The sequence below is a fragment of the Spinacia oleracea genome, chromosome 2 (assembly GCF_020520425.1).
Source record: "Spinacia oleracea cultivar Varoflay chromosome 2, BTI_SOV_V1, whole genome shotgun sequence".
Taxonomy (NCBI): Eukaryota; Viridiplantae; Streptophyta; class Magnoliopsida; order Caryophyllales; family Amaranthaceae; genus Spinacia; species Spinacia oleracea.
Window position 1 is genome coordinate 85830541 of NC_079488.1, and position 11684 is coordinate 85842224.

An 11684-nucleotide genomic window follows, 5' to 3' on the forward strand; every position below is an offset into this window, starting at 1 on the left:
CAACTCCACCATCTAATTAAATACAGAGTAATACATTTAATTTACCCTATGACCCACCATCCTATTAAACAAATAATTTCAGAAACCCACCCCACCTCCCAACCCCCAAAAATGACATGGTCCCCACTTATTTATTTATTAAAATATCTACCCAACTTCACTTTCTTTATTATTTTATTTCATTCAATTTTTCTTCTTAATACCCGTGCCCGGCCAAGTGTATCTCTTAAATGAATGCAGAGGGAGTACTACGTACAACATTTATAGCTTCTAAAATCACATAAAAAAATCAGCCGTCTACAAGTCATTTAAGTAATCTAAATATGTCAAGTAATTAATTTTTTATACACGTCATTCTATATATAGTTGGGTGTAATAACTACAAGATGACCTATAAGATATGGACGTTTGAGGCACCTTGAACTGGCATCCTTGCTAAATTCGTACTATACAAAACAAAAAACAAAAATTCAATAATTTATGCAATTACTAGTTAGTTTTATTGGTCAATATTCATGTGGACTCCTATAAATACGTTAACCAAACTCACCTTATTCCATCACTTCACTTTTATAATCCCAAATTAAATTCAATTAGCTGTTCTTTATATTGAGTTATTTTGATTATATCATGGATTTTGAAAGCATAACTGAGTTTCTTGCTAACAAAACCATCTTCGTTACTGGTGCAACTGGTTTCATTGCCAAGAGTACGTACATACTCGATTTCCTTGTCGATCTTTCTTTTAATTGATTATTGGAGTACTTACAGTACGTTATACGTACACATGTTTTCTCTGTTCTAACGTAGTATATCATATATGTCCTCGTACCATTGATTAAATAAATTGCAGTTCTAGTGGAGAAGATACTTCGGATTCAACCAAATGTTAACAAATTATACCTTCTTGTAAGGGCTAGAGATGCTCAGGCAGCCCATGTTCGGCTACAACATGAGGTAATTGTTATTCGGATGGAACACTACAAGAGGGGGGGTGAATTGTAGTATGGAACTTTCTAGCCAATTTTGCGGAATTATAAAGAAACTTTAAGCAAGTAGAGAAACAATGCAAGAGAGATTTTACGAGGAAACTTTCTACGCCCAACTAGAAAGAAAACCTCGACCCACTAGAGATTTCAACTTAAACTCTTTTCACTATAGGGCAACAACTCAGTTACAAACCTATAAGGAACTCGGGCATTACTTGAGTTCCTCTACGAACTCAAGTTCCAATAGTTGTTCCTCAAACAACTACGCTCTCACTGACTTCCCTAGAAGTCTCTCTTGACTCTTTTGCTTCACTCAAAGCCTATCAGCTTCTCTCTCATAGACTTCACTCAAAGCCTCCCCAAATACAACAGGAACTCACTCAAGTTCCTACCCCATACACATCAGGAACTCACTCAAGTTCCTGCCACTAGTGGAAAAACAATCATTTGCATCACCACATTTGCCTCGCACATTTAAACATGTGACGCAATTGACAGTTCTAAGCTTTAAAATTAGTCATTTGCGTCGCAGAATTATTAATCTGCGACGCAAATGACTCTAAAATGTTCTCAGAGTCATTTGCGTCGCAGATTAGTAATAATGCGACGCAAAATATTACCTCCTTTGCGTCGCAGAATTACTAATCTGCGACGCAAATGACTCTTTAAGTCACCTGCGTCGCAGATTAGTAATTCTGCGACGCAGAGGAGGTAAAAAAAATTCGGAAGTTTTTAATTATTCCTTCTCCCCTCTTTTTCTCTCTCTTCTTCTTTCCAGAACTCCATTCATGAGATGTCAATACCTCTCAATCTTTCATTCATTTGAAATCTCCTCTAACCACTATACGTATTTTGCCTTTAATTTACCCGGAAAAATCAAGATTTGCGAAAACACGGCTCGAAGAGAAAAATCCTAGATTCCGCCGCGAAGAAGGAGACATTTCAAAGCAGTGCAGCTCGATTGCTAGCGAGTCTCCGATCCAATTCTGCGAATTAGTTCGTCGGCGATTTAGGTACAGCGCAATTTATGTTAATTAGGGTTCTTGTTTATCAGCCTACGGTGTATAGAAGATTTCAAGGGTTCTTGTTTATCAGCCTATTTCTAGGGTTTTTAAGGTTGGGTGAAACGCCAAACCGTTGGAGCTGGATCTTCGGTTAACGTCGCCGCCGTCATTGATTACCTTATTTCTTAGGTATTTCCCCCCTCTTTACCATGAATCCAACTTCAATTAATTTTTACTTTTTATATTGTTTTGATGAATTGTGTTAGTTAGTTTGTAAATTCGAACATTTTTAGCAATTGTTTGAACTTTTGATTGAGGATTTTGATTTCAGATGGTGCCTGATATTGTAGAGGGTGATGGGTTTGTTGGGAGGCAGCCTCATATCAAGTATGAGCTCAGAGATAGTCCTGGTCTTGGTGAGTATTCAATTTTTAAAATCAATAGTTCTTTGGAAGTTAAACTATTTTCTTTCATATTTTTAGTTGTTTTGATATTTTTGTTGCTTACATTGTGCTCACACAAATTTAAACATCAGTTTGATGCTTGTTGTGTTGTTCTAATATGATTTAGTGAATGTAGGAGGATACAACCAATGTGTATTCTTCAACTGCAGTTATAGTAGTTCGGATACTCCACTGAGTGAGGGTCAGTGCCATTGGTTTTCTCCCAAGGTGAGGCCTCTATTCAATTAGTAAAATAAGGAAATGTTTTTTCTATTCAACGCATTACTATCGGTCTGTCGAATGACAGTTTCAGCTTAGCCAATTACTGTAACCGGTTTCTCATAGCAGGATTGAAGTTGTTTTATTATAAATATAGGGTTTGATCGTGTTGGTTAGTTTGTCAATTCGAGTATTTTGAACTTTTTAATTGAGGATTTTGATTTTTTTTTTAAGTTGTTAGTTTTTTGTTGATCTGGGTAGGTTTGGAATTCCTTATCGTGTATTTAATTGGTTTTCCTTTATGCAGGGTTCTACTTTGCTTAAAGCGGGCTCTAAAAATCGCAAATGCCGCTCAACAGATGGCTAATGCTACTCGGGGTAGTGGTGGTTTAGTTATGCTGTTCATTGAAATCATCAATAAGTAAGCTCTCTACTTGCTAGAAAAGTTTGTTTTCTGACCGTGTTGGATGTTTGAATTTCCATGATAATTCACAGCATATTTAAGTTTGGAGTTTGCCATCATATTTAGGTATCTCTATTTTTTTGAGAAGGGAAACAACCAAATCACCGTCAATACAATCCAGGATCTAATGGAATTAATTACTACAGAGATGCAAAGTGATAATGCGGCAACAGATTCTGCTGCTGAAGCTTTCTTTGCAAGCACATTGCGGTACATCCAATTCCAGAAACAAAAAGGTGGCGCAGTTAGTGAGAAATATGAACCTAATGTTAGTTTTTTTGTTGATCTGGGTAGGTTTGAATCATTTCTTGAGACTGAAAACAAGCTGTTCAGATAATTAATGAATTTCTAAATTTTTATTGTAGGAGAACTGAAAAGTTAAAACTTGAGAAAGGGAAACAAACTCGGTAACAATTGCTCTTCAATCCGCTAAACTTGTGAGAATTGTCGCCTTTGATCTTGCTCTTGGGACTCTTGAATGGTTCCCTCATTTGTCTTTGAATACGCTGACGCTGACGCTGCGTGCTACGTGTGTCATGGGAAGTTGCTTATCCAAGCATGATCTCAACTCTCAAATTGATTTGGTAATTGAAATTTTGAAGCGTCCAGGAGAAGTCCTCCCTGTTTGTCTTAGTGTCGCACGAACGCTGTAAATTCATAATTTAGTGTGCTTCAATTTTAATTTCTCGGCTTTTTTTTTCTCGGTTCAAATTTTTATTTTTATTTCATATTGTAATTTGTTTGATTTTGGTCTGACAATGGAGTTTTTTTCATCTGCTTGAATGATATCTTGGGCCTCATTCGTTTATGGTTCACTTAAACTTTTATGTTAAAAGTGTAGTTAGGTTATCAACATGTTGGCTGATCTATGGTGAATTTGCCTTTTATTGGGTTGTAACTAAAATATTAAAAAACGAATTTTTTTTTAAAAAAAAAAGTCATTTGCAACGCACATTTAGCTAATGTGCGTGGCAAATGACTTTTTTTTTTCGCCTAAAAGTCATTTGCGTCGCACATTTAGCTAATGTGCGTTGTAAATGACTTTTTAGGCATGGTGCTGAAAAGTCATTTGCGTCGCACATTTAGCTAATGTGCGTTGCAAATGACTTTTCAGGCATGGTGCTGAAAAGTCATTTGCAACGCACATTTGCTAAATGTGCGAGGCAAATAAGGTTCATTTGCGTCGCACAAATGTGCGACGCAAATGACTTTTAGTCATTTGCGTCGAGAGCTTTTGCCACGCACGATGTGCGACGCAAATGTGCTTAAAAGTGCGATGCAAATGACCCTTTTTCCACTAGTGTGCCCAAAACTTATACAAGAATTCACTCAAACCCTTGACAAATTACCCATTACAAGAGCTCACTTAACCCTTGAACAACTCTTAAAATATAGACATTTGATAATTGATTAAACTATAATATGTAGAGAGTGAATAACTGTAAAGGAACTCGGAACTGTCAGGAACTTGGAACTGTAGGAACTGACTCTAAAAACGTGGAAAACAAAATATAATTTCTGTAAAATTATTCCACATAAACCAGACCCTTTTTGGAATGACAACGCAAGTCAGACACTCTTGAATGAATGAGAAAGCTCTCCTTTTATAGAGGAAGAAACCTCAACCACTTTCTCCATAATCTTCTCCACTAACAACCACTAAGCCCTTCAATTTAGGCATGATACCATGACTTTAGTCAGTAGAGAAAATCATGGAGTTAGGGCTAAGCATAATCAGGTTTTCCATGATCTCCTATTATTTCTCCACTAATGTAGTTTTTCCAAAACAACGTAAAACAATGATTTTAATTTTCTAAAATAAAACCTTTTAAATCTGATTTTAATAAAATAGAAAAATAAATTTTATTAAAATAAAATAACTAACAATCAGATTTTATTTTACAAAAAGATTAATTATTTTTTATTTATTAAAAATAAAATTTTAAACACATTAAACTACAAAAGATATTCAAAACAAATCCTAGAATGAATAGGACATTATTAAAAACGAATTTTAAATAATAAATAAATAAATATATGATATAAAAATCAGAATCCTAACTAAAATAAGATTTTATAAAAATTATCTTTTATTTTAAAAACATAAATAAATAGAGTTTTACTAGGAGATAAATACTCAAAGTCAAAGGTAAATCCCTAACAACTAGGAGTGTTAAAAGCCACGTTATTGACACTTAAAATTACCTTAAAACTAGGAGTATTCTAGGAAGATAAACTGACGTTATTTCTCATAAGTTCCGACAAGTTCCTTTTGGCACCGTGTTCCTCAATTATTCAAGTTTCTACATACTTACATGAATCCTAGAAAATAAACTCTTATTTTCTTCTTCATGCTTCATGATGCTCCAACTCAAGAGCCTCATGTTGATAGTTCCGCCTCTGGAACTTCTCCATGCTTGTTCCTACTCAGGAACTTTATACTCGTTGTTCCTCGTAGGATCTGCTGAGGAACTGATCTGTTTGTGTTCCTTTGAAGAACTTTGTTGCAGCTTGGATACTTGATTTATTGACTTGAACTCTTCATGTTTGTTTCTTCATCAAACCTATATTTGTTTCGTATACATATTGAAACTCAAACATAGGTTAGTCGTTTGCTAGTTGTCATCAAAACCATAAAGTCAGTGATGACAACCAATACAAGCAAGATGAAGAAAACCAAACTAATAAACAAGTATGCAGTAGTTAAGGACACAAACTCTAAGTCTAATGGTATACTTATATAATTAGACTTCTCTTCTGAAGTTCCCTTCACTTCTTGAGTTCCTTTCAGGAACTTCACTTCTTCTTGTATATATCTTCAGAAATTTCCAACTAAATGATCTTTATTAACCTTCATTACTTGTTCATGCACATCTAAACAATACACACATTAGTTAGATAATCATCATTTGTTCATAATCATCAAAACACTATATTACTCAACAGTAATGACTACCATAAAGTTATATGCGTTCATAAATAAATAGTAGAAAATTACAAATTTCCTAAAATTGAAGAGTTAACCTAGCTCACATTATGTCGTTATATTTTGGACGAATATGTGGACGTAGGTGCTAGCCAAGGAGTTGTTCAAAGTTGTAAGAGAAAAATGGGGAGCAAATTTCGAGTCTTTTGTGTCGGATAAAATAACCGTGGTTGCCGGTGATACATCGTACGAGAACTTAGGACTTACTGTTGATCAGCTGAAAGAAATGCACAAGGATATAGATGTCGTTATCAACGTAGCAGCAACCACAAAATTTGATGAAAGGTAATAATTTATCATTTATGCACCCATGATATATTTATCAACGCATGGATTGGTATTTAAGACTACGATCAAGCTATTATGTATTCATGCGCATAATATATTACATATTTACATGTACGTAAATTGCATATAATGAGTGTAGGTATGATGTTGCGTTGGGTGTTAATACCCTAGGAGCCAAAAATGTTGTAAACTTTGCAAAGAATTGTTCTAGAATCCAGTTTGTCAGAGTTCACCTATTTGGGATGAACTTCTGCAAAGAAAACTGACTAGAGAGAGAGAGAAATAGAGAGAACTATTTTCTGTTATTGATTGAATGAATTAAGGAGTACAAGCTGAGAGTATAAATACATTAGGATGAGCTACATTGATGATGTGTTAGCACCAATCATAAACGTGCATTGGTACACATCAGCTAGGCTAATTATTACACCAAAAATCAGTTATAACTAACTCCCTTGAACTAAGGCAAATCAGTTAGGAATGTTCTAGAAGAAATGATTGTTGCAGCCTTGCTTGTTTGCTGTTGTTGTGATCATGTTGCTGGCAGTGTTGCTGAGCTGAGCTGAATACCAACACCCCCCCCCCCCCCTCAAACTTGGCATGGGAGAGTCATTTATCATGCCAAGTTTGGTAGACAGATTTCTGTGTTGAGCACCGGGTAAAACTTTAGTAAAAATATCAGCTAACTGATTGTGAGTAGGAAGATAACTTAGATGCAAAAGCCCCTCAAGAACCTTATCTCGAGTAAAATGACAGTCCACTTCAATATGCTTTGTGCGCTCATGGAAGATAGGATTTGTAGCAATGTGAATGGCTGACTGGTTGTCACAATGTAGAGCAACAGGCTTCAAATTGTGCACCCCTAGTTCTTCAAGAAGTCGAACAATCCAGGTAACTTCAGCAGCAGCTTGAGACATTGCTCTATATTCTGCTTCAGAAGAACTTTTGGAGATGGTTGATTGCTTCTTCGATTTCCAACTAATAGGAGAATTTCCTAGTAGTAAAACATAACCAGTAACAGATCTCCTTGTTGTTGGACAGGCTGCCCAATCTGAATCAGAAAAAGCTTGCAAGGTGAGCTGTTCTGTAGCCCTGAGTAGAATACCTTGACCTGAAGTGGAATGAATGTATCTGAGAGTGTGAGTCAAAGCTTCAATATGTTGCAGAGTAGGAGAGTGCATAAATTGACTCAAACATTGAACAGCAAAGGAGATATCTGGTCTTGTGTGAGTGAGAAAATTCAGCTTGCCAACATAACATCTATATAGTTCTGCATTGTGATAAGGTGTTCCTTCAGTGGTGAGCTTTAGATTGAGAGGAAATGGAGTCACAACAGGTTTGGAAATGTCCAGCTCACAATCTTGAAGAAGTTCCTTGGTATACTTCTTTTGAGTAAGAATATAACCTTCATTGGTATGACTGACTTCAATACCAAGAAAAAAATTAAGAACTCCCAAATCCTTAATGCTGAATGTGAGATGCAAATGTGATTTCAGGGCAGCAATTTTATCCTCATTGGATCCTGTGATGAGGATGTCATCAACATATACAGCCACCACAGTCAAATCACCAGAATCTTGTTTGATAAACAAAGAGTAATCACTTTTAGACTACTTATAACCCTGTGACTTTAGTTCAGAGTGTAATCTAGCAAACCACTGCCTTGATGCCTGCTTTAAACCATATAAAGACTTGTTGAGTTTGCAAACAAAACCAGGTGGGGCAGTAACACCCACAAGAATTTTCATATAGACTTCCTCATCAAGGTGTCCATGAAGAAAAGCATTGTTGATATCTAGTTGGAAAATTCTCCAATTCTTACTGGCAGCTAGGCTGATTAAACACCTGACAGTGGACATTTTGACAACTGGAGAAAAGGTTGAAGGAAATATTGCCCTTGGTCCAAGTATGCATTCTATGTTAAGTCTAATAAATGCGGTTCAGTATTAATTAACAAGTTAATAATTCAGTGAGATCAAGTGAGCTGAATGCCTAGCTAGAGGCCGCTTCAGTTCAAGTGGAATTAATGATATTAATCCACAGCTTACTCTTGACTGAACCCGTAGGGTCACACAAATAGTACGTAAATGGATCAAGTATTTAATGGCATTAAATACTCCATTTATGGATATTCGGAATCGACGGATCTTGGTTTCAGTGGGAGCTGAGATCGTCACAGGCAAGAAATGAATACTCCGGAAACGATGATATTGCCGGAAACGGAAATATGGATCGTATCGGAAATATAAATATTATCCAAGTTGTAGATGTTGCCGGAAACGGAAACATGGTACGTATCGGGAAATATTATCGGAAATGGAAATATTGCCGGAATCGGAAATATTGCCGGAAACGGAAATATTGTCAGAATCGGAAATATTATCGGAATCGGAAAATAATTCCGGAAACGGAAATATTAAATATTTGTTCGAAACGGAAATTAATTCCGGAATCGAAAATATTAAATATTGTTCGTATCGGAAATATATTCCGGAATCGGGAATTTAATCGGAAGCGTATCGTACGAATAAGCATCGGACGAGGCCTGCCGGACGAGGGCCCTGCACGAAGCCAGGCCATCGCCCAGCAAGCCAAGCGCGCCACACGAACAGCCAAGGCCACGCCAGGCCCAGCGCAAGGCCAGGCCCAGCAGGCCGTGGCAGCGCGCACAGCGCGCGCAGCGCGCGCAGCTACGAGCAGTGGGCTGCGAGCATTGCTGCAGCTCGCGTGGGCTTGTAGCTCGCGTGGGCCGTGCGGCCGTGTGGGCTGTGCGCGGGCATGGCCTGCACGCTTGCGGGTCATGCTTGAGTAAGTGTTTGTGTTCGCATACGAAACCTAAAACGTGCAGAATTCGTTTAATGATTAAATTCCTAATTCTATTTGATAAATTAATTAAATAAGAGTTTTATTATAATTCTAATTTAATTAATTCGTATCCTAATAGGATTCTCTTTCCATACCCCTATAAATATGTGGCCTGGGTTCACAATTTACAACGTGTTATTCAAGTATTCAAAGTGAGTTTTTGAGAGAAAAATTCAGTCACACATCTTGCTCAAAAGTGCCGAAAATTTATAGTACCTTAGGGGCGATTCTAGTTGGTCAATCTTAAGGCGGATCCGGACGTGCTGTGGACTATCTACGGAGGGACGACACTTGAGTTCTTGTTCGGTTCGGGCGCAGCTAGGGAAGGCACGCAACAAAGAGTATGCATCTAAACTATGCTAAATGATTATGTGTAAATAATATGTATTCCTGGCTTAATGGTTGTTTCCGCATGATTTATGAATTGTCATATGTATCATAACCTAACAGTGGTATCACGAGCCTCTTATTATTTTCATAATCTAAATTGCATGAACATGGTTAAATATTACAAATTTGCAAGAATTAAAAGGGGTGATTAATTTTCGTAATTGTTAATTAATTGCAAATTGCGTTTATTTAATTATACGTACGCAGTTTTTCGGCAGTTTCTTCGTTACTCATCCAAATCGAGTGATTTTTGTGTCAATTCCGCATTTAAAAGGCATTCTAAAATTTTGACAAAAATAATATTTTTCTGCCGAACCCAGAATTCTCAAATTCGAAGCCTAACTATGACTTTTCGAAGGTTTTAGTTTTTCGAATGCAAAATTTCGTAAATTTAAGATGTTAAATTAAATATTTGCGATTCTTGTTGATAAATCTTGAATTTTTGATTGACCTACTGTATATGTTTAACAAGTTTGAATGCCTAGCCTTGTTAATTATGCAATCTAATTTGTAATTATGATTAATTAGTTGAAAATTAGAATAATTTAGAATTAATTTGATTTTCATAATTAATTATAATTTAATTAGAAACCTATGATTAAAAACCACCATAAAAATTGTAAATTTATGATAAATTTTAAATTTTTATGACCTAGGCTTGAATCTATGATAATCGGAAATCAATTGAATAATAAATTTTCGATTTTTTCGCCCTAAAATTATGAAATTAATATAAATTTATTAATTTGTCATTAATTTTAAATATAAATTTAAAATTTTATGCGATTCGTTCATATAACTTGCACGCACAAAGCAATGGACGCTTCGTGTTACCCTTAAGGGGTGTTGTATAGTGCGGGCATGCGACGACGAGCAAGGGAGCTCGTCGCCCGTGCGGCACGAATGCAATGAGCAAGGGCATGGTGCACGAGCACAAGGCAGCAGCCCTGCCTTGTGTCGTGGGCCACGAGCTATGGACGAATGGGCATGGGCGAAGGCAAGGCACGGCAGTCGCGTGTGGGCAGCAAGCGAGCTGCGCCACAACACGCACTGCCTCGCGCAAGCGCGCGCAGCCTCGCGCGCAGCGAGCGCAGCCTCGCGCGCAGCGAGCGCAAGCTCGCGTGCCACGAGCGCTGCGCCCAGCGTCGATCGCGCGCAGCGAGCAATTGCTCGCGCACAGCGAGCGTTGGCTCGCGCACAGCGAGCGATGGCTCGCGCACAGCGAGCGATGGCTCGCGCACAGCGAGCGATGGCTCGCGCACAGCGAGCGATGGCTCGCGCACAGCGAGCGATGGCTCGCGCACAGCGAGCGATGGCTCGCGTGCATCAAGCGCTGGAGCGCGCGCAGCAAGCGCTGGCGAGCGCGCACAGCGAGCGATGGCTCGCGTGCATCGAGCGCTGGCGCTGCGCGCAGCGAGCACCAACTTGTGCGATGGCTTGCGATGGGTAGATGCAGCAGCTATGCGACAAGCGCATGGGCTGCGCGCACATGGCCAGCGATGGCTGTGTGCGTGTGGCCCATGGGCGTGCGATGCGTAGGGTGTTTGCATTACGATTAGATCGTTTTGAATGTTTAATTTGAAATTTTCAGTTTACGTAATTTTAATTAAATTTAAAATTAATAATTTAAATTATTTTCTTGGATTTTAATTTTGAATATTGTAATTGTAATAAATTTTATTTATTCTAATTATTTTACTAAAATTAAAATCATGAATTAATTTAAATACGACTGAAATCAAATTAAAATTTTTGGATTCAATTATAAATTTATATGGGCTTTAAATTTTAATTAAATTTGTATGTTTCCGGTTAGACTTGAAATACATTTTATGTTTAAAATTAGTAAAGCATATGAATTTATTGGTTTAAGTGGGAGCGCTTTTTAGTCATAAACTCTTGATTAGGTCTACGAATCCTTAAGGTTAAAACAACTTGATTAGAATTAATAAGGACTGAATAATTGGTAGATTATTGGTGCCCTTGATTAATTGCTGCAAATGTTTACGTGATGCATATTGTGTTTTACTAACCAGC

The 11684-nt window shown here is 37.4% G+C and overlaps 2 protein-coding genes across 11 annotated transcripts; one reads left to right on the forward strand and one right to left on the reverse strand.

The window, feature by feature from the left end:
* Positions 1-490: 490 nt before the first annotated feature.
* Positions 491-8336, forward strand: LOC130467967 (alcohol-forming fatty acyl-CoA reductase-like). 10 transcript variants are annotated; one of them, XR_008928159.1, is made up of 8 exons: positions 675-709; positions 854-957; positions 1871-2182; positions 2325-2409; positions 2573-2664; positions 2963-3076; positions 3185-3386; positions 3484-3906. XR_008928159.1 is itself a non-coding variant. In XM_056837177.1 (3 exons), the coding sequence occupies exons 1-3, from the start codon at positions 631-633 to the stop codon at positions 6391-6393; spliced, it is 387 nt and encodes a 128-aa protein (XP_056693155.1). In that variant the 5' UTR covers positions 491-630; the 3' UTR covers positions 6394-8336. The 10 variants fall into 10 exon arrangements, 1 of the variants encoding a protein (XP_056693155.1); XR_008928158.1 differs by having other exon boundaries at positions 565-957; XR_008928156.1 differs by having other exon boundaries at positions 566-2002; positions 2085-2182.
* On the reverse strand, positions 6878-8251 carry LOC130467601 (uncharacterized mitochondrial protein AtMg00810-like). The gene is made up of 2 exons (XM_056836157.1): positions 8014-8251; positions 6878-7968 (listed from the first exon to the last, which is right to left on the reverse strand). Exons 1-2 carry the CDS (start codon positions 8249-8251, stop codon positions 6878-6880), a joined length of 1329 nt encoding a protein of 442 aa, XP_056692135.1.
* Positions 8337-11684: the final 3348 nt, after the last annotated feature.

Coding starts and splice junctions, on each gene's coding strand:
- LOC130467601 (XM_056836157.1), bottom strand. CDS start 8,251: ATGTCCACTGTCAGGTGTTTAATCAGCCTAGCTGCCAGTAAGAATTGG. Junction 7,969..8,013: donor CTCTGAACTAAAGTCACAGG/GTTATAAGTAGT, acceptor TTATCAAACAAG/ATTCTGGTGATTTGACTGTG.
- LOC130467967 (XM_056837177.1), top strand. CDS start 631: ATGGATTTTGAAAGCATAACTGAGTTTCTTGCTAACAAAACCATCTTC. Junction 710..853: donor AACTGGTTTCATTGCCAAGA/GTACGTACATAC, acceptor AATAAATTGCAG/TTCTAGTGGAGAAGATACTT. Junction 958..6,189: donor ATGTTCGGCTACAACATGAG/GTAATTGTTATT, acceptor ATGTGGACGTAG/GTGCTAGCCAAGGAGTTGTT.